Source organism: Narcine bancroftii, chromosome 3, assembly GCF_036971445.1.
Source record: "Narcine bancroftii isolate sNarBan1 chromosome 3, sNarBan1.hap1, whole genome shotgun sequence".
NCBI lineage: Eukaryota > Metazoa > Chordata > Chondrichthyes > Torpediniformes > Narcinidae > Narcine > Narcine bancroftii.
The window spans coordinates 145091529-145114803 of NC_091471.1; the positions used below are offsets into that span (position 1 = coordinate 145091529).

A 23275-nucleotide genomic window follows, 5' to 3' on the forward strand; every position below is an offset into this window, starting at 1 on the left:
AATAAATATTTAGTTTGGCCCATGACTTAGTCCAAGTTTTTAATTTTGGCCCTCTGTGAATTTGAGTTTGACAACCCTGCTCTAGGGGATGAACATTTGATCGCAGCTAACATTTTTTTTGCCACCTTTTCAATTGACGATAATGAGAGTTGTCATATACACAAGTACAATGTACAGGTGCACTGTAATTCTTCCCAGCTGCAGCCAGACAGGTACATAAAATACACCAACTACAATAGTATAAATTAAATTACCACAATGTAGCAAGACAGAAAATTAAATAAATATCAAAGGATATATAATCAATATTTTTTTTAGTGTAAGTATAAAAAGCAACATTTTGGTAGTGCAAATAGGTGCTTTCTGGTCCTGGAGTAGTTTATAGTTAGGATTAGGGTAATATGGGGAGTTTAAAGAGCCTGTCAGCTGTTGGATAAAAACTGTTCTTGAATTTTGAGATGCTGTGCCTTCTGTCTGAAGGTTGCAGTTTGTGACATCAGCTGCCTTCTTAAAGCTGATTCTCGCGTGGATGGAAGGTCAGTGCCTATAATGGTCTTGGGTCAGTTTACTTCTTCCTGCAACCTTCTGAGTTCCTGGCCGCTTAACTTTCTAAACCAGGCCATTCTGCACCTGCAGAAGTTTGATAGAGTATTTAACAACACGCCAAAGTAAGCAGGAATGTATCAATTTAGGGATTCACGGGAGAATTCATTAGTGAGAAAAACTCCTTTAGTGGTTCTGTTCAATGAGCTCACTTTGCTGGTTCTCTCTCTTTGGGAAAATGACCATTTTTCAGTTGAATTTCTTGTTTCAGTCCATTGACATTCTTAATGCTGGTTGCTCGTTTATTCACTCTCAGCTATTCCTGGAACATACAAATGGACCCAACCAGCTGCATATCTTAAGACAAGATGTGAATGTGACTCCAAAAGATCTGCTCACCTTGCCTTCTGTAAGTGTTTTCTTGAATGCTGATAAATTTGTGAGAATCAGATTACTCAACGAATAGTACGTCAGTAAAAGAGTGAAAACTGGGAGCAGAGATTATACACAGCTACAGCATTTGTAAGAAAATTCATTCATATATTTCTGTTGCAATGAAAATAGGTTTGGAGGCAAAGTGAGTAAATGGTCTGTGGTGGTGGTCAGAATATCATTTTTTTTTGCCATATGCAATGATAATGTATATTTGATCCATAAACCTATTAGTTAAACATAACTAATAGATGTTCTTGAAGCAAGACATTTTGACTGACTGAAAGTATCTCTTTCAAAATTCTGGAGAATTTATTTCACATAAAAGTTGGAAATTGTGGCAATAAAATATTTAACATGCTCTTAGATAGTGGAATTCAGCAGATGGGACACTAGTTTAACATTTGCTCTAGGATTGTGGTTTTGTCATAATCTTTCATCATTGAAGATTAGTGTGTAATCATAAATATATCCTCACACTGAGAGATAGCATTACCAGCTTACTGTGTATAAATGCATGTCCATGTAGTGCCTGTTATTTTTTTTCACAAATGAATTGTGACTGGCTTACCGGGGCCAGTGCACTGTGACTTGATCACCCAGAGCCATGGCAGGGTGACTGGATCACCCAGGGCCAGACTGGATCACCTGGGGCCAGAGCAGTGTGATTGGATTACCATGGGCCAGTACATTATGACTAGATTACCTGGGGCCAGTGCACAATGGCTGGATTACCTGGGCCATTTCACTGTGGTTGGATGACGCAGGGCCATTGCAGTGTGAAGCCCATCCAGTCATGAGCAAGGGTCTCCCTGTGTGGGCTTACCTTTAGGAAGTAGCAGTGGAAAAGATCTCCTTGTTGCAGATGTTGCCTTCTCCCTCGTGGTTCTGCTGCTCCACAATGATGTGCTGCAGCTGCTCATTGTCAAAGCTGGCCTGAATTCACCATGCAGAACAAATGTGTGTTGTGGACACAGGGAGCATGTCTGATCACCTGCAAGCCAGCCAACAGTTTCTCTATCTTGAACTCTTTCGTATCACTGGCTGCTGTCGAAACTTCCATTCTCCACTGTCCAAGAAGCTGAAAGGGTTGAAGATCTGTCCCCAGCCCGATCCTATCTCCAGCCCAGCCCTGTCCCTAGCATCAGCCTTGACACAATCTCAATGCTGGGTCAGAGCTCAATGGGATCTCTGATTCCAGCAGGAGCATCCCAACTCAGAAACAAAGTCATCGGATGTCATTCCCAGACAGTTCCAGCTCCAAGTCAGAAAAACTGGGTTGGGATGGCATTCCCGGCACTGAGTCCAAACCCTCGGGACCTAAGGTTCAATAAGAGGCACCTTTTTCCTGGAGCAACAATCACCAATACCATTTCTATAAGGTGAGGGGAGGAACATTTAGGAAAGATAACAGGGGTAATTTCTTTTTCCCCACAGAGAGTTGTGGGTGCCTGGAATGCATTGCCAGGGGTGGTGGTGGAGGCTGGTACAATAGGGACATTTAAAAAATTCTTGGACAGGCCCACGGATGCAAGAAAACTAGAGAGTTTTGGGTGTGAGGTAGGGAAGGTTTAGATTGTTGAGTAGGGTTCGTAGAGGTCGTCACAACATTGTGGGCCAAAGGATCAATACTGTGTAGTAATGTTCTATATAATTAGGAATTATATTACCATTCTTGGCCCATTAGGCCACAAGAATGGCTGATGTAGAGATTTTTAAAAAATTGTAGACAGGCCCTTTAGGCCCATGAGCCCATGCCACCCAATTAACCTACAACTCAGTTTGTTTTAAACAGTGGGACGAAACCCATTCAGACACAGGGAGAACAGACAAACCCCTTACAGACAGTGCTGTATTCGAACCACGGTGACTGGCAACTGTGACAGTGTTGCGCTAACCATGTTGCCCCAAAACCATTTGGGAATTGGGTAGACTGTGTGCCTGGTAGAGTGAGCTTTCATATAGTTATTTCCTAATTTGATGCCATCATTAAAGTATAAATCAAGACAAACTTTTGTTTTTAAATGTCTATTCATGCATTGTATCTTGTGTCATTTTCAATAAACAGGGTGGTGTAACTTTGCATGGACTAAAATACAACATTGGTGTTGGAATTCTCTTCATAGCAGCATGGCTAAGAGGTATGGATGGTTTTACAAAAGAACATTAATGATCACTTTGATACATTTAGAAATTGAATGGCTACTTTGCTAGTTCAATCAATAGTAGAAGTCAAACAAGCTGCTCACGACCGTCAAGCTGATTTGAGAGAAATATGTGGATGGACCCAGAGGCAGCCTTTCAAACAATGACTTTTCCTAACTAGAAAAATGAACTGGTTTGAGAGTTTGTGCCAGATACCAATTCTCCTTGTATTGCTTGGTGTCTTAACTCACAAAATGGAGGTACGATGATGTTTCAGGTTTTCAGGGCAATGGAGAGATGTAGTGATTTACCTGCACCATTAGTAAAAGTCCTACCCTACACACGAGTCCCATAAACATCTATAACTGTAATGGAAAGTGGTTTGTTAATCTTGTAAATGAAGATGCGATGTCAGAAATATCCCAGAATATTTATCCATATTTATTATATTTTTATGTGTGGTTTGTCTGTGCAACATGGTCCAGAGAAACACTGCTTTGTCTGGTTCTCAGATTATAATCTTGAATTTGAAACATAACTCCATCTAGTGGGTTGATAGGCTGGTTCCCATTACAGATCTTTTATGGGACTAATTTAAATTAATTTTCTTTAAGGGACCAGGCATGGAACAGATTTCCAATTAGTGATGGTGATTTTCAGTGAACCATGTTATCTGATGAAAAAGTACAATGGGAACTGTTGATGTTTCAGGTTGAAATCTGTCAGCAAGACAGGTTCGACTCAAAACATCAACATTTCTTTTTCCCTCATTCCACCACCCCCATCACCCCCCGATGCTGCTCTAGATTCCAGTAGCTTGTGTCTTTTGTGATAAAAGTTTTTAAATAAAAGTCACTGGCCTGAAAAATGAGACTGTTTCCCTATTGCATGGATGCTGAGTACCTTGGAGATTTTCCAGTATTTTCTGCTTTTATTTAATGCATCTGTGATATTTTTTCACTGTTTCAACATTTTATGCTGGCAGACGTTTGCATACAAATATCAGTTTCCCCGAGCTAAACTTTACGAAGTTCAGATACCAATTCACATGAGATTTCTTAAAAGTAGTAAACATCACCTATTTCCCTTATAATTTTATCATCTTGCCACTCTTCGTCTTCCCAACAACTCATACTTGGATCTGTATACATTAGTCAATCTTGGTGCCTTTCCCATACACTATCATTCATTAGTGATCCTCAACAAGGAGATATCACAGTTGAGCCAACCATTTCCTCTCACCTGAACACCAATGACACAAATCTATAAAAACGTCAACTGGTGAAATTCCTCATTAACTCAGCAGAGATGAGTGATCTTGTTTGATGGAATAAAGGTATTTGTATCCTTGTTATTTTTAGTTTAAAAAAGGAAGAAGTTGCATTGGTCCGAAAGGTCAGATTGCAGGGGATTAAAGGTGAGGTGGCCAATTGGAAACCTAATCGGCTTGAGAGTAAGAGTCAGGGAATGGTACTGGAGAGGTGTTACTCAGATTGGAAGGCCTGTGACAAGTGATGTGCTGCAGGGATCGGTGCTGTTTCCACTATTACTTGGACAGCAATGTAATTGGCAAGATAGGCAAGTTTGTGATGACACTACAATAGGTGTGGAATGGACAGTGAAAATTCTTTAATTTTTAAATTTAGTTTGGAGATATAGCAGAGTAACAGGCCCTTCCAGCATATGACATCTTGCTGCCAAAGTACACACATGACCAATTAATCTAAGCCTGTATATCTTTAGAGCATGGGAGGAAACTGGAGCTCTAGGATGAAACCCATGTGGACATGAGGATGACACACAAACTCCTTTCAGCTGCAATTGAACCAAGATAACTAGCACTGTAATTGTATTGCACAAAATACTCCGCTAACCTTGCAGTCCTTAGATTTCATCTGGATCTAAATGAATCAGGAAAGTGGGCCAAGTAATGGAAGATAAAATGTGAGGTGTGCACATTGCAGGGCACTGCATAATGAATGGTAGGACCTTTGAAAATACTGTAGAACAAAGAAACTTGGGGCTATATGTACATAATTCCATAAAAGTGGTGAAGCAGACAGACAGGGTGATGAAAGCAGCATTTAGCATGCCTGCCTTCATCAGTCAAAGCATTGAGTACAGGTGCAGGGATGTTGATGACATCATACTTGGTGTATTAAGCAGTTTTCCTCACCCATGTCACGTAATAATACATTAAAAATGTAATAGACATGATATTCTTCAACTTTTCATTTGGAAAATAGTCAACATAAGCATTGCCTGTCATTCCACCCCCCCCCCCCCCCCATAGGAGAAAGAGAAGCAAGAGTCCCTTCAGAGACACTGGGTATCTGAATTCACCACCACTGCTCTTGCAGCTTCATAAATGCCAGTTCAAACCATTGGCAATCCAAGCTCCAGATCGAAACCTCTGATACAATCAGGAAGCCTTCAGTACCTGGCGCCCTTCTTGCCCTCAGCACCTTCTCGAATCTTGACTCGATACCTGTTTCTCATGAACCAGTCACCAGCAGCCCACAGCCTGTGTGGGCCACACACCACCAGTCTGCAGCTTGTGTGAGTTCTTTGACTGCAAGCCGCTAATGGCATACAGCCTGTGCGGGTCCTTCGGCCGCTGAGCCCCTCACCACCCTGTAGGGCCGTCTCCTGCACTTCTCCTTAACAGGGGTTGTTCCTGGTGCACTGCTTGGAGTCTGCAATTAATTGTGGTACGCTGGCTAGCCCAGGCACTGCTATCTTGGACACAGACCATGTGGTTGCAGGAATTTTTAAAAAAATACCATCAGCCTGTATGGAATCAGCGCTGTGTCTCCACTCCTTGGGTCCAACCAGCAGCAGCTCTATTGTTACATCATCGCCGCCTTTTTCTGTATGGGAAGGGATGTCTAGGAAAGATATCAAGCTGGAAAGTGCAGAAAGAAGTTCTGAGGAGCAGTCATTCTCCACCTTTTATAGGCTATGGTCCCCTGGGACTGCTCAAAGTTTATGGGCCCTCTTCCTTGTGAAGTGATCCTATCGAGTACATCAAAAATATTTATGTTACATGAGGTGAAAAGAAAACAATGCTTTTACTTAAATGTGCTGACCCCTCTGTTGTGAATGGCTGTTCTAGAATATTACCACAATTGGTAGGCTTGAACTATAAAGAAAGGCAGGATTGGCTGGGACTAGAGTAAAAACGGCACCAGTGACCCATGGCGACTTTTTGTGGACTGTAGAACATCTTACTCCCTTTAAACCAGAATTTTTTTATTCTTGGTGTGTAGGAGGCAAAGGTGGAACCTTTAAAGGTTTATCACTGAGGGGCATAGATAAGGTAATATATTCAAAGCCTTTTCTCCCTAGGATAGGCCATAGATTTAAAGTAAGAGGGAAAAGATTTAAAAGGAACCTGAAATGCACCTTCTTCACACACTGGTGGGTACTTGGAACAAGCTGCCAAAGTAGTAGAAGTGAGAACAATAGTAAAGTTAAAAAAAAATATTTTGACGGAAACATTGGTTTAGAGCAGGGGTTGCCAACCTTTTAATTTGTACATACAGCACGGTAACAGGCCATTTTGGCCCACAAGTCCGTGGGTGCTCAATTAACCTATACCCCCGGTACATACTCATGGCCCAAAATGGCCTGTTACTGTGCTGTATGTACAAATTAAAAGGTTGGCCATTCCTGGTTCAGAGGATACAAGCCAATTGCAGGCAAATGGATGAGCTTGGTTGGCACAGACAAGTTGGGTTGAAGGGCCAGTTTGTGCTGGAGAACTTTTGTGTTGGAGAACTTGATGACCCCATGTGTGTTCCTGCAAAGTGTTTTGTGGAGCAAAACTTAATTAATTTAAAATTTTGTAAAAATTCAAGAGTACACAAGAGAATGCAGATGCTATAGTCTGGAACAAAATAACCATCAGCCAGAGGAACTCAGTAGGTCAAATAGCAACTGTGGGAGAAAGCAATTTTTTACATTTTTATTTTTATTTTTCACACTATGAACCATATTGATCAAAAGAAAATTGTGTCATCTACTTTTACACACTGGGTCAGTTCATTTCATCTTCTTCTCATTCTGTCATTTTAGGGGGTGGAGGTCTGCGGTAGGACTTCTCTGTTGTGTTCCATGTACGGTTCGCAAATTTGTTCGAATACTGTGATGTTATTTCTTAAATTATATGTTATTTTTACCAATGGAATACATTTATTCATTTCTATGTACCATTGCTGTATTCTCAGGCTCTCTTCTGATTTCCAGGTTGACATAATACATTTTTTTGCTACAGCTAAGGCTATCATCATAAATCTTTTTTGTGCTTCATCCAGTTTGAGGCCCAATTCTTTACTTCTTATATTACTTAGAAGAAAGATCTCTGGATTTTTTGGTATGTTGCTTTTTGTGATTTTATTTAATACCTGATTTAGATCTTCCCAAAACTTTTCCACTTTCTCACATGCCCAAATTGCATGTACTGTTGTTCCCGTTTCCTCCTTACAGCAAAAACATCTACCTGATACTGTTGGGTCCCATTTATTTAACTTTTGGGGCATGGTGTATAGCCTGTGTAATCAATTATATTGTATCATGCGTAACCTCGTGTTTATTGTATTTCTCATAGTTCCGGAGCATAGCTTTTCCCATGTTTCATTCTTTATCTTTATGTTTAGATCTTGTTCCCACTTTTGTTTGGGTTTACAGCTTATTTCCTCCATCTCTTTCTCTTGCAGTTTAATGTACATGTTTATTATAAATCTTTTAATTATCATTGTATCTGTAATCACATATTCAAAACTGCTTCCTTCTGGTAACCTCAGCCTGCTTCCCAATTTGTCCTTAAAGTAGGTTTTCAGTTGGTGGTATGCAAACATTGTACAATGAGTTATACCATATTTGTACTTCATTTGTTCAAAAGATAATAATTTATTTCCCAAAAAAACAATTTTCTATTCTTTTGATCCCTTTTCTCTCCCATTCTCTAAAGGAAAGGTTATCTATTGTGAAAGGGATTAGTTGATTTTGTGTCAATATTAATTTTGATAGTTGATCATTTGTTTTTTTCCTTTCTACGTGAATCTTCTTCCAAATGTTGAGCAGATGGTGCAGTACTGGTGAACTTCCCCTGTTGCGCCAGCTTTTCATCCCACTTATATAGTATATGTTCAGATACCTTGTCCCCTATTTTATCTAGCTCTAATCTGGTCAATCTGGTTTTTCCCTTTTTGATAAAAATCTGATAGGTATCTTAATTGTGCTGTTCTATAATAATTCTTAAAGTTTGGTAGCTGTAAGCCCCCTTGTTGGTACTATTCTGTTAATTTATCTAGTGCTATCCTCTGATTCCCCCCTTTCCATAAGAATATCCTTATTATTTTCTTTAGCTCCTTGAAGAATTTCTCTGTTAGGTGAATTGGTAATGATTGAAATAGGTATTGTATCCTTGGGAGGATATTAATTTTAATGCAATTTACCCTTCCTATCAGTGTTAGTGGTAAATCTTTCCAATGTTTTAAGTCATCTTGTAATTTATTCATTAATGGCTGATAATTTAAGTTGTATAGATGGCCTAGATTATTATCTAGTTGAATACCTAGGTATCGGATTGCTTGTGTTTGCTATTTAAATGGTGATTCTTTCTTAAACTTTGCGAAATCCGCATTATTCATTGGCATCGCTTCACTTTTATTTCCGTTGATCTTGTACCCCGATACTTCTCCATATTCCTTCAATTTGTAATTCTTTTATTGATAATTCTGGTTCTGTTAAGTGTACTATGACATCATCTGCAAATAGTCTGATTTTATATTCCTTCTCTTTTATTTTTATCCCTCTTATTTTATTTTCTGTTCTTATCAGTTCTGCCAATGGTTCTATAGCTAACGTGAACAGTGAGGGAGATAGTGGACATCCCTGCCTAGTTGACCTGCTTAATTTAAATTGGTTCGATATATATCCATTTACTGTCACCTTCGCCAATGGTCCCTTATTTAATGCTTTAATCCAATTAATATATTTCTCTGGTAGATTGAACCTCTGTAGTACTTTGAATAAATAATGCCATTCTACCCTGTCAAAGGCTTTCTCTGTGTCTAAGGCAACCGCCACTGTTGGAGTTTTGTTTCCTTGTACTGTATGGATTAAGTTAATGAAGTTACAGATGTTGTCCGTTGTTCATCTTTTCTTAATAAATCCAGTTTGATCTAGTTTTACTATTTTTGGTACAGTCGGCCAATCTGTTTGCTAATAATTTAGCTATTATCTTATAATCTGTGTTGAGTAGAATTTTTTTTGATCTTTGTATTCCAGTGACTTTTTGTTTTCTCTCAATTTTTTCATTGCCTTCTCCAATATATTTTCTCTTGTCGTATATCTCAGGAATTTTACTTAAATGGATCTTGGTTTTTGTTGTGGCTGTGGTTTCGGGGCTAATGTTCTGTGTGCCCTTTCTATTTCCATTCCTTCCTGCATTTCTGGCATTCCCAGGACTACCAAGGCCCACCATCTTTATATTGTTTCTCCTATTATAGTTTTCCATTATATCTATCTTCTGAGCTAACAGCTCCTGTGTTTCTTTAACTTTTTTTTTTATCAGTTTCTTCCAATTTTCTTTTTAAGTCGTCCACTTCCATTTCTACGGCTGTTTCTCGTTCTTCCACCTTGTCTACTCTTTTCCCTATTTCTGTCATGACCAGCTCTAATCTACTCACATTTTCTTCTGTACTTTTTATTCTTCTTTTTATTTCACTAAATTCTAATGACAGCCATTCTTTTAATGCTTCCATATATTCTTGAAATTTTTAAAAATCTTTGTACTGTCCATTCCCTTTATCTTCTATTTCTCTGTGCAGAGCTCGATGTTCTCCTTCTTCTTCTTCTGTGACTGCTCTACGGTTTGTGTCTTCTACTTCTCTTCCTTGTATCTGTGTCTCTTCTGACTTTCTTGTTGGGCTGTTTATCTCAGTTTGTTGGGTATTTTTTTATAATGGTGTTTTGATGTTGGTCCTCTTCTTCTGGGCTGGTTATCTGTTGTGTCTCTGGTTTCCTTTTTTCATTCTCATCCCTCCCATTCCCGTTATTTTCTGTATCTTCCCACTGGGAGCCCTGCTGTCGTGCTATGGAGTTCTACTCCACAGCTGGTTCCCTCCTCCCGTCGGTGTTGTCTTTGTCGTGCGTATTGTGCATGAGTAGTTGCGCACCTCTGTTTGGCTCCTTGAGCCATCTTTGCAGTCCTGCGTTCGGTGGGTGGTGACCCTGCGGGGTTTCCACTGACCTCAGGGAGTGGGCTCCTCTTTCCACGGCGGGTCCCTTCTTCTTCGTACAAGTAAGGTGTTCACCCTTCTCTTCCATCATCTTTCCTTCTTCTTTTCTTCCCATTGTTTTTGGCTTTTCTTTCTTAGGTGCCATTTTCTCCACACCTTTATTTTTTATTTGTTGTGATTTGTGTGTCTGGGGCTTTGCTTTTTCTTCACTTTTTTTCCTTCTTTTCTGGAGAGGGCTGGTATTCTCCTACCAGCCATTACTCCATCATGTGACTCCTGGGAGAAAGCAGTTGATGCAATTGTCTTGAGTCAATAATTCCTTTCCCCTCTCCCCCACAGATGCTGATCAGCCCAGTGAGTACTTCATTAAATTGATTTTTGTATCATGGGTGTTTTGAAACAAAGCAATTCATTTGCACGGGGATAGCATGCCATCCATTTTTGCAAATAACTTCATAGATCAGATGCAAGTTCAGAGGGTCAATGGTGTTAGAGCAAAATTTCATAAATGTTGTGAATCAAGACGTATTATTTTCAACCTATGTGATAAAGAAAGACCAAAAAGTTTGTCTCATGATGATTATTTTCTATTTAGTTGTATTAAGTACAGAATCTCTTATTTTTATTTATAGGAGAAGGCCATTTTTATTTCCGGGGTCAAGTGGAAGATTCAGCTACTGCCGAGATTTCTCGATCCCAGGTAGAGCAAGGTCACAAGTTTTTCCTTTAAATACACAGGATCTGGAGCTCAGGTTGCCAATTTACTACAGTAAATTTCAAGCTTAAGCTTTATAGCTTGCTGTTTGCTTCTTCAAAATAGTATCACGTGCATCTTAATTTTGCTGTACAAAATATTTTGCAATCTTTTTCTGTATTATTCAGTCAAGTACTGAATGGATCAGAATATTAAGAGGTCACCTCTGTGCTGTCCTAAGTGGTGAGTAGGTTTCACTCTCCAGGTCAGATTGCCAATATAAAGCTGGTTTTATGTATCACATATTAAGAACTGTTTCAGACCTCTAGAACTTATTGTTGGCATCTATGGCCAACAGAGAGCTGAAATATTAATCCGTATTAATTCACAGCACTTCCTTTGCTGCATTCTCACTCTAAATGCCCTCACTTTATAAACAAAGGATTGTGTTTTCCCTCCGTACATGCCCCTCTCCCACTGACCAGATGAACTCATTCACCACTAATTACTAGGGCAACACTCGACTCTTCCATGCAGCTTGATAACTTGTTTTCTTTCCTTCACTTCACATATCTGATGAAGCATATTTGACCTAAAACTTCTTAATGCTGCTGGTTTGTACCTCGTGGAAGCAAGCTTGAAGGTCATTTGTCCAAAACCCATCTTAATAGTTACTCTTCTCCCTTTATAAAGAAAATTCTCTTTCCAGTTCTCTCTGATCTTTTCATTTCATATCAACTGAGAAATTGGAATAGAACAAATAAAATGTAAGAGCATAGCACGGGTACACACCCTTCAGGCACACATGATGCCAGATTGAACTAAATCACTTCTTCCTGTGCTTAATGCAGATTCCTATATTGCCTACCTCTTTAATGCTTCCACCACTACTCTGCTAACCTGTTTCAGGTATCCAGCAATGTGTATAAAAAAAAACTTCCCCTACACCTCTCCTTTAAATTTTACCCTCATGTAAAATGCATATTCTTTAGTATTTGACCAAAAAAACCTCACTATCCTATCTTTGCCCCTCAATTTTATAAACCTGTCAGGCCTGCCCTCAGCCTCTGACACTCCAGAGAAAACATTTGTCCAATCTCTCCTTCCAAGTGCTGAACCAGGCAGCATCCTGGTAAACTTCGGTACCCTTTCAAAGCCTCCACTGTAATGGGGTGATCAGAATTGGAGTTTTCCAAATGCAGTCTGACCAATATTTTATATAATTATTTTTTTCCTTACTCTTTTACTCAGGGCCCTGCACAATAAAAGCAAGCATGCCATATGCTTTCTTCTCAAAGCTATTTATTTGTGTGGCCACTTTCAGGAAGCTACGGGCTTGGACTCCCAGATCCCTGCCATTAACTGTACTTCCCGTTTGCATTTGGCCTCTCAAAGTTATTAAACAGCATCTTCCATGGTGGTGCAAATGAACATGAGGAATGACAAATAGATTTTAACTAATCAGGAATGATCCCACTCCTTTTTCATATGCTCGTTTATTAGAGTTGGCTAAGGGAACAAAATGTTATATCTTCAACTTTGCGAGTATGGGAAGGAATGTAAAGAGGTTTCAAGAGGATGAAGACATGCTGAGTGAGCAAGTGATAAAATGTTACATCGTACATAGAACTGGAGAGTGGATTTGTTGAAATGGTGAGAAGCTGAGCCAGTGTTTAGTGCAAACGAGTCACTGAAGACTAACATGCAAGATGAGCAAATGGGACACAAGCCTTTATTACAAGAGATTTGATCACAAGGCTGCCTTCTAGCAATTTAACAGGGCCTTAGCGAGACCACCCGGAATACTGTATACAATTTTGGTTTACATTCCTGAGAATATATTTGCCATGGAGGTAGTAGATTCCATTGATTGGTTCAAGGATAGCAGATTTGTCATACAAAGAGTGAGTGAGTGGATTGGGATTGTATTCTTTATCAACATTTAGGATGTAGAGATTGAACCAAAGCAATGTAAACTAAATGGTGGAAGGTTTTTTTTCCACTTAAGATTAGGACAAGGGCTCAATTTAAGAGGTCAGCCCTATTATAACTCATTGTGGATCTTTGCGATTTTCTACCAAAGACAACTATAGGAATGCAGTCATGAAGCTTTTTCAAAATGAAGACTGACAATTTCTGCACTTTAAGGGAATCAAAGGAAATGGGGTTAGTGTTGGAAAATGGCAGGTGGAAAAAAGGATTTCACAAAGCAGCTTACTTTGATCTTAACTGCCACTTAAATGCCCCATCAATACCCCACTAAATGTCATTCTTTAGGAGGTAATCTTTTGTCCAACCCATCCCTGTTACCCAAACATCTGGTTTTCTGTCAGTTCTAGAGATGCAACCTGGAGTGAAACACTAACAACCACTCTCTTAGCAGTGGTGGAAATATTTCTTGTTTTATCATAGACCCCATGCTTCCTCCAAAATTAATTCTCAGCCATCTCAAATGCCTAAGTTGCAGGATTTTTTTGTCAGCCCCACTTACATTTCAGCACGTCCCATCATATTTTCTTTGCAACTTGAGGTACAAGAGAAGATGAAAACTATAGACATTAAAAATACAATTCAATGATTGAAGATCATTGAATTACTAGTTTCTCTGCTGTAGACTGTGTAAGATACCTGACATCCTGGGAATTTTAAAATCAAAAGGTGGAAGACAATGAACATGTTATAGGAGTTTTCAAAGTCATGCAATCACGGTGATAATGGTGCAGTTTACATTAGTTCAGCCTGTTCCAAAGACAATTCAATGCAAACTGCTATGAAAAGCTATATATATATATGATTAAAAGAGAGCTACAACTTCAAACCCATGGTGAGACAGATGTGGAAAGTGTTTCATGCAGTATTAGGAGTTGTATATTAGTTGTCTCAATATTTCTGTAAACTTGTCTTTCAGGTTTGGCAGTGGATTCGACATAAAGTAAAATTGGAGAATGATAATAGAGTCATCACCAGAAACCTTGTCCAAACTCTTGTAAAGGAGATGGAAGCTGAATTACAGACCGTTTTGCATCATTCCACTGACAGGTAAAATATGCAATAATTAATATCCAACAAGACTTCCAACAAATGGAAGACTGCAGGTTTGCATTCCTTTCTACATGAAGATTTTAGCCAGAATATTCTTTTAAAAGGCTAGAAATCACTTGGAGTACCGAGGCCCGTATACAAGGATTATAATGTGCAGTGAGTTCAAATGTGGTTTACTAAATTGATAGCTGAATTTAGGCACATGATCTTGAGGAAAGATTGGATGTGGGGTCAGCCTCCAGCCAAGGGAGTTTATAAAAATGAAGGAGACTTGACTGAAACACAAAATCATTGGGGTAAATGCAGAGATAACATTTCCACTTAAGGGAGAATCAAAAACAATAGGTTGCTGGTTGAAGGGGATCATACATTTGTAGAGTCTGTACTTTTTTTAAATAAAGGCTCAGTTCATTAATTCCACTATGGAAAAAAAAATTCAAGAGTTTGAACCAAGATATAAATGGTTAATGTGGTGCAAGGTTACTGGAAATAGGCAAGACACGTGGAATTGAGGTTACAATCAAATCAGCAATCATCCTATTGGGCCCATGTGGCAACTCCTACTTTAACTCCTGTGATTTTTTTTTACCCCCATGTAAAGCATTGGCTGATTGGCAGGAAGCAGAGTTGGAGTACTGGGATCATAAGCTGCCAGTTGCTAATGGGATTCCAGTGGCCAAATTTGCAGATGACATGAAGGCAGAGGAGCAGGTTGTATGAAGAAAACAGGGAGGCTGCAGGACTTAAGATTCAGAAAATGGGCAAAATGAAATACTGGAAAGTGTACAGCCATGCACTTTGTTAGAAAAAAATGAAAGGGCAGATTATTTTCTGAATGGGGATAAAATTAAATATTCTGATGCAAAAGGACTTGGAAGTCCTCGTGCAGGATAGCTTGAAGGTAAGCATGCAGGTTGATAGTGAAGGCAGCAAATGCAATGCTGACATTCATTTCAAGAGGCTCTATAAGGCACTGGTGAGACCTCGTGGAGGACTGAGAGCAGTTTTGGGCTCCTCATTTAAGAAAGGATGTGCTGACATTGGAGAGGGTTTAGAGGAGGGTCACTAGGATGATTCCAGGAATGGAAGGATATTCATACGAGGAGCATTTGACAGCTCTTGGCCATTATTCATTGAAATCTTGAATGAGTGGTGATTTCATTGAGACATTTTGAATATTGAAAGGCATGGACAGAGATGTAGAAAAGTTGTTTCCCATGGTGAGAGTCTAGAACAAGAGAGTACTTCATGGTTGAAGGTTGTCCACTGCGTAGAGTTGAGAATTTTTTTTTGCCAGAGGGCAGTAAATCTGTGGAATTTATTATCATAGGCGGTTGTGCAGGTCATGCAATTGGGTGTTTTGAAAGGAGAGATTGATAGGTTCTTGATTAGCCAGGGCATCAGTTATAGGAAGAAACCCAGGCAGTGGGGCCAAGAAGGAAAATGGATCAACTCATAATTAAATAGCAGGACAGACTTGGGTTGAATAGCCTCTTTCTGCTCCTATGTCTTCTGGTCTTAAAGACTTGTGTACAGCTGCACAGTGTGGCACTAATTGGTAGACAAGGTGCTGCATCAACTTCATACATACAGAATGCCTTCCCATCTGAGGCACAATTCAAAAATCAAAGCAACAAGGCAATGAACTTTAAGTGTTGAAAATTATACATAAGTATCCTTAGTTTTAAAAAAAAGTCCCATCTTTAATTGTGATTACTGGGTGCAGCATCATGAAGCTTGTATGTACTTCAGTCCTTTTCCCCACCTTTCTACCTCTGTGAGCTTTATGGTTTTGCTCTATTAGACACACAGTCACATTTCAGGATGTTAGCAAATAGTTAATTTTACTTTTAATTTTTTAAAATCTTTTTACTTTAAAAACATGCTCAATTAATCATTCCTTCAAATGATTGCTGCCACAACTTGTATTAGCAAGATTATTCAGAGGGCTTATGTTCTCACCAGCATTGAGTTATAGACCCAAATCTCTGACTGCAATGAAGAATTAAAATTGTGCCCTTAAATTTAAAAAAAAGTGCTGGGAAAAAGAAAATCAGATCAGACATCTGTAGAAGGAGTAAGTCTACATTTTGGGCTTGCAACCCACCCAACTTGTCTGGTTCCAAAATGGTTGCCAGGCATTCTTTCCACAGATGCTGTCAAAGCTGTTGGTTTTGCCAGCATTTTCTTTTATTCCACATTACCAGCATCTGCAGTTTATTTTTGCCAGCTGCATTCGGTGTGCCATTTTTTCATATTCTTCCAAAATCCTTAGCTAAAATTTATAGGGTCAGAGACTGACCACCAAAGATTCTTATTAGACATGCATATCTTTTTCATGATAAGTCATTTTAGTGGTAGAATATTAATCGTGGTCTAAAGTGGGGGCTTTGCAATTATTGCAACACTAGTCAATGGAGCTGGCTTCTTGGCTCCTACAGAATGCTTTAAATTATTTTGTATAAGTTATGTTGACATGAAACACCTTCAGTGAATTACTCGTGAAATAAACTGACTAACAGAACTATTAAAATTCAATGTACTTCATTGGTTGAATATAGCATTGATAAATTTAAGCTTATTAAGGGCAGTATAGTTAGCTCAACACTGTTGCAGAGCCAGCGATCGGGATATTGGTTCAATATAGCATTGATAAATTTAAGCTTATTAAGGGCAGTATGGTTAGCTCAACACTGTTACAGAGCCAGCGATCGGGATATTGGTTGAATATAGCATTGATAAATTTAAGCTTACTAAGGGCAGTATGGTTAGCTCAACACTGTTACAGAGCCAGTGATCGGGATATTGGTTGAATATAGCATTGATAAATTTAAGCTTATTAAGGGCAGTATGGTTAGCTCAACACTGTTACAGAGCCAGCGATTGGGACTGGGGTTCAAATCCTGTGCTGCCTATAAGAAGTTTGTAATTTCTCACCACATCTGCGCGGGTTGTAGGTCAATTGAGTGTAATTGGGCTTATGGACCAAAAGGGCCTGTGTTACTGTGCCGTATGTCAAAATTAAAAAAAAAGTATTACTCTCTTTCCTCAGCTCTAAATGGCAACTAACAGTGGCTTCTGAAATATTCCTTGAACTTGTACAGAAGCGAGATTTTCCAGAATTCCTCACTACCTACTTGAACTTGGAACATACATTTTTAAGTGCCAACCATTAACTTCAGAGAACAAGGAATCATTACACTGCAAAGACAAAATTAATTTTAATTTTGCATCTAAATGTAAGTGGTAACAAAACACAAATATATTAAAAATTTAGAATGAATTTTGTGGGGTATATTCCTAGCAAGACTAGCAAATCTTGCTCAGTGAACATCGTACACTTGTTTACAGAATCTCTAACACATTTCCACTGCTGCAGAATTCAACCATTTCTAATACTGACTGAGTACCACCTTCAAACTACACTGCAGCAATTCATAAAGACTTTCTGGGCAACATCTACCAAATACATGCCATCTACCAAATACATGCCATCTACCACAGAGGACAAGGTCAGCTTTGTATAACTTGGAAACACTGTCCCAATTTGGAAATATGTTGATCCTTTGTTGTCACTGGGTAAAATCCTTGAATTCCCATTTTCAAAGTTTGTTCTAAACTTCCCAATCTGAAGATTTGCTGCTACAAACATATAGTCAGGCTTTGGCAGTGAAGTCAAAACTAAAACAAATAAAAACTCTTCAGACAGGATTTGCAATCTCAGCATCTACACTATCAAGTCCTATATGAATTAATCATTAAATTAGATTACATTTTAGATATTCATTTCATCATTCTCCAATATTGAACTGCCTTTGAAAAAAGCTGATGCTTATTTTTAACAAATTTGTGATGAATACTGCAGTAGTTACTCTCCACCTGATGTCAGGCCAGCAAGTTTTAAAAATATTTCATGTCCAGCGTATGCAAACATGTGGTTTTTTTTTACCATTTCAATAATTTCTGATCAACAATCCAGGTAAATAGTTTGATCTATTCAGTTCGTTTTTAGTTATATTTTTTAATCAAATGCTTCCTCCAAATTCAAATTCAGCAGCTAACAAAATTCTAATTAGGAATAAATACTGAAAAAGACAGCAAATTTGACAGTATTTTGGCACAAATACATAAAGCTGTATTTTGTTCTTTGAACAACTTTCCATTACAACATTGTACAATTTCAGACCAATTTAGACACTGGTTCAAGTTGCTTTTCTCATCACCCTGAACTGTGGATATCAAAAGCAGAAATAGTGGATTTTGAGTGAGAAAGTTACCACCTGACACTAATGTAAAACAATATACTTCTGAATACAAAATCCAAAGCCTTTATATATTTAGATGAAAATCTGTTGCATTGTTGAAGATTTGTATATTCCTTATGAATGTTTGAAAAAAAAAATCACTTACTTGACATGTATTCTCACATAAATAAATGCAACGGTGATGTTTCTTTTTGGGCACAAAATTCTAATTCTAGTGCATATGAACTTACAGGATTTAATAAACTGGTCTGTTACTCCAGTACATGATTATTGAAAACTTTCAGAAGTGTTCAAAACTCTCACAAGCTTATGCATATTTATAGGGATAATCTTCAATTTGTGCATAATTTTCCTTTGTATTTTTTTAACCAAAATAACCTTTCTTATTAGTTATCAAATCTCCCACTTTTTTCACATTTACTTTGGGGGGAAAAAAACTCATGCTTCAAGAAAAGTTCACATGGCCTTTTTTTTTTAAAATGGCTAAGAGGGGCAGAAAATCCCCAAGCTTAGTTTTCACCACCTTGTTTAAGAAAAATTTGCTCATTGCACTTACCTAACATTTCACTGTTTTCTATGTATCACTCCCATGCTCTATCTACAACTGTCAAACTATTAGACTGTGCTTAACAACTAGTTGAGATTAAGTGTTTTTAAGAAAAGGCATTGAACCATGTTACACAGCAGGTATTTGTGCTTTTTTTCTCTTAAAAAATGACTTTACAGAAAAATGTTTATTCAAAATGTGGAACTGTAAGAAATTTAGATTAATATCAGTTTTGAATTTGGAGATGGTTTAATTAGAAAATAAATACAGGTTTTCAACATTGGTGTTTGATAAAATTACCAGAAGATATCCAACCACAACTTGTTCCCTTCCCACCCAACCCCCTCCCTCCCTCTCAAGGCACCTCATTGACTGTGACCCTTAGGCATATAGTGGAAGCATGGTATTTTGGTTTACTCTTTAATTTGATAATGAAACAACCATTGTGCTACCTTCCCATCAAAAACAGTTGAGAAAATCAACCAAATGGATCAAATAAAATAATGTACCATTTTCTGATGTCTAATACTTGGGCAAATGGAAGTCCTGTTGTGGCAAAATGCTTATAAACATTTAACTGCATGATGAAAATACAAATAATTAGTATCTTCACTTTCCATAAAAATCAAAACCAATCTTTAACTTTCCAAACTAGTAGATTGCCAGTTGCACCAAAGTGAATGCAATTAAATTACACAAAAAAATGGATTCTAGCATTAAGACTGGTGACAAAAATGACACAAACACTACCAGTTTATTAGATGCTGAATACAACCAGTGTGGTTAAAATGGAACTAACCACAGAAACAAATGTAAAATTTACATTTCATATGCTGTATCAGCACCCTGTGTGTTGGATGGATCTCAAAGACAATGAAAAATCAAACCCTGCACAAGGCTCAGTGCTGAAATGGTTTAAGACATGAACACAAAAAACCTCAAGTGATCAAACCAAATTCTAACAAGAGTTTAGGTTCAAAGAAATCATACTGATGTAAACCCACTAGTAATCTGAGCAAGTCCATCATTCATACCATCCTAGGAAGATTTCTCTTGACAGACCCACAGCTCCATTATTTTGATAGATGTACAGAATACCCTCAACTTCCAGCTATAACTGCTTCAAGAGTGATTAGAATTTAAAAAAAACTAAGTTCTGCAACATTAAAATGGAACATTTTTCAGTATTTTTACTTTGTTTCTGTAGCCAAACGTCAAATCAGTAACACAAGATTTCACAACTAAAGATGCAACTGTGCTGAAACGCATGTTGTTTGGATAACCAGTTAGGATTAGGACAGACCAATTATAAACAAGCTGTATACAATTATAATCAAATAAGCAGGGAGCAAATTGCATTTTTTCCCCATAAGTAACAGACTTACTGGTTGATTCAATTGTTGGGGCACTTTTTAAATAAACCTCTAAAAATGAAATCTGCAAAATAAAACCATGTTAATAAATATCCCAGTTAGAATAATTTTCCAAAAAATGTTTATTGCATTGTATATTTGGTACCTTTTGCATTTCAGAACCATGGGAATTAATGGTAACTGCAGAAATAAAGAAGCATTTTCCCCCAAAAAAAAATTATGGGCCCCTTTTAAAAACATACAAAGTCTTGGCCATGAGTAAAACTGCAGAACAAAAAGTATCTTTAGAAATATTGGGCTTCAAGAATTATAATAGACATTGTATAGAGGGATAAACTGGTATCCAAATGATCAATGTATAATTTTTTACATAATCTGTCAGGGCTAGTTACTGATGACGATCTGTAATAGCATTAACAAAACAGTACTGAGTCCAAGATTTGTACATTAGATGAAAAACCAAATTGAATCACATTAATTTACCCATCACTTCCTACTGCAATTGAAGTTTTAGGATATGAAAGGGAAGGAGTAAGTTTGCTGACTGCCAAAATTTGCCACTTTAGATCATAGCAGCAATATGGAAATGATGACTCAGAGCTGTAATGTAATGCAGGTGATCTACAGACATACTAAGTTGATCTTTTTTTTGTTAGAAAATCCCAAGGAATTTAGAAATGATGGTCAGTATACACTTTAATTTTTTGTTTTTCCATTCAGTCTTCAATTCCAAATACCTATTTTTTTTTTTTTTTTAAACACTTGTTTAACTGGGTACATTAATCTGTACATCACAATTTACATAAGGTATTTCCTGTGGTCTGTATGTAGTTTCAATTCATATTCCGTCAGACACTGCTGCCCTGACAAAGTTTGTGCTTAGAGGATCCAGTGCTAGGGCAGCACACCACTGACCATGGCAATTTCAAGACAGTATTTGACTACACTTTTGTGTCACACCCATCTTTTTAAAATAGCTCTCAAAATTCTTTAGAAATTACATTAAAAACCCGGGAAGCCAATTGTAAGAACGGTGTCGAGCGCATTTAAGTGATGTCACCTTCTCACCCACATGGGCTTCAGAAACACAGAACAGAAGTCATCTCCAAAATTTCAGATTTTTTTTTTTAAGTCAAAAAACCTCCAATTCTGAAAGTCTCTGATCTGTGGGCATTAATGAAACCCTGACATATATTTACAAATCCTGTCGACAAGAATGGGAAGCTGACATCAGAGGTGTGTGACAAAAATGTGTTCACTTCAGTCACCATCTTCATTCAGATCTCATTGGTCAGTTCTTCTGGTTCATTAGCACTATCCCCATTTACTGTGATCTTTACATCATCTTCATAACCAGGAGGCATGAATGCAAGAGCATAGGGAAAAATCTTGTGGCACTCTGCTCTGTAGGCCTCAGCCATTTCTTTACATACTCCCAGGCTACCATCCCGCACAGCTTCCAGCACTTTCACGCAAATCTGAATAGAAAATAGAAATGCCAGACTTGTCAGTTTCCACCAATCTATAGCAATGCAGTGTAAATCACAGTTTAAGATCAAGGCTGGAGTTACCTTGATTAAACCAAGACTGCAGTTAACAGCAGCAAGGCACACATCTAATGAGAGTGTACAAATTATTTTCTGCCCCTTTCCTATACATCATTGCTTTAAGGATAACAGCATCAGATGTTGTCTTAACATGTAGCCTTGCCCAGTTGGATTAAAGGATAGGTATCTTTGTAATTGATTTTGGTAAGGAAGAGGTCACAACTCTTTCCATGTTAGCTGAATCCCATGAAAATATTTATGCTGGTCAAGTCAAAGACTCAATTGAGCTTAAATCATTGGATTCAATTACTGACCTTAACTTAGCACAAACATTATTTAATTATTCCTAGTCACAATCAACTTTCAAACACACATTTTCTAAGGTGTACTTAACAAAAAAAAAATCAGTCGTACAATCTTACAGCACAGAAATTAGCCTTTGGGCCCAACTTGTCCATGCCGATCAAGGAGGTGAAGAAAGCATTTGGTATGTTGGCCTTCATAAATCAGAGTATTGAATACAGGAGTTGGGTTGTCACGTTGAAGTTGTATAAGGCATAGGTGAGGGCAAATTTAGAATATTGTGTGCAGTTTTGGTCACCGAATTCTAGGAAGGATATAACAGAAAAGAGTGCAGAGGAGGTTTACAAGAATGTTGCTGGGGTTTTAGAGTTTGAGTTACAGGGAAAAGTTGAGCAGGCTAGGACTTTATTCCCTGGACTGTAGAAGATTGAGGGGTGATTTGATAGAGGTATTTAAAATTATGAGAGGGACAGATAGAGTCAATGTGGACAGGTTTTTTCCATCAAGAGTGGGAGAGATTCAAACAAGAGAACAAGGATTGAGATGGAAGTGGGAAAAATTTAGGGGAAAACAGGAGTTTGGGGAATGTGAAATGAGCTTCTGGCAATGTGGTAGATAGGGGTTTGATTTTAATATTTAAGGAAAAACATTGGATAGGTATATGGTCAAGAGAGGTGTAGAGGGTTATAGGCTGGGTATGGGTCAATGGGACAAGGTGGGAGAAGATGTTCGGCATGGACTAGAAGGGCTGAACTGGCCTGTTTTTGTGCTGTAATTGTTATATGGTTAAAGTGTTCTTATCCATGTATCTGTCTAAATGTCTCCAATTTTATAATTGTCCCAACTTTTACCATTTCCTCTGGAAGCTTATTTATTTTATTTACCTGGTATCTCCTGTGTGAAGATGGCACTATGTCCCTTTTAAAATTTTTCCCCTTCATCTAAATCTATGGCCTTTAGTTTTAGAGTCCCCTACTTGGAAAAAGAACTATGATTATTTACCTCTGCTCCTCATTAATTAGTAATCAAACACTATTATGCAGGGTACAGCAGCACCAATACTGTTCTCTCAGATTGGTTACAATTTTCCCCTTATTTTCTCTCCTTGCTGTTTTCTGTATTCAGATGGTATGGACT

At 38.1% G+C, this 23275-nt stretch overlaps 2 protein-coding genes across 12 annotated transcripts in view; one reads left to right on the forward strand and one right to left on the reverse strand.

Moving 5' to 3' along the window:
- Positions 1-23275, forward strand: part of ugl (ureidoglycolate lyase) — a 72189-nt gene that overhangs the window by 44894 nt on the left and 4020 nt on the right. For 10 of the 11 annotated variants that reach the window (XM_069925352.1, XM_069925351.1, XM_069925349.1 and 7 more), the window contains 5 exons: positions 860-952; positions 3044-3116; positions 11000-11067; positions 13970-14100; positions 17156-18630. In XM_069925352.1, coding sequence (XP_069781453.1) covers positions 860-952; positions 3044-3116; positions 11000-11067; positions 13970-14100; positions 17156-17279 — 489 coding nt within the window. In that variant the 3' untranslated portion in view covers positions 17280-18630. Of the gene's footprint in view, positions 1-859; positions 953-3043; positions 3117-10999; positions 11068-13969; positions 14101-17155; positions 18631-23275 lie in introns of those variants that run through there. The other variant, XM_069925360.1, reaches the window with a different exon arrangement.
- naa15a (N-alpha-acetyltransferase 15, NatA auxiliary subunit a) overlaps positions 19632-23275 on the reverse strand; it is an 88730-nt gene continuing 85086 nt past the window's right edge. Inside the window, exon 20 of the mRNA XM_069925348.1 lies at positions 19632-21766. Within this exon, the coding sequence (XP_069781449.1) occupies positions 21566-21766 (201 nt within the window). The 3' untranslated portion in view covers positions 19632-21565. The remainder of the gene's footprint in view (positions 21767-23275) is intronic.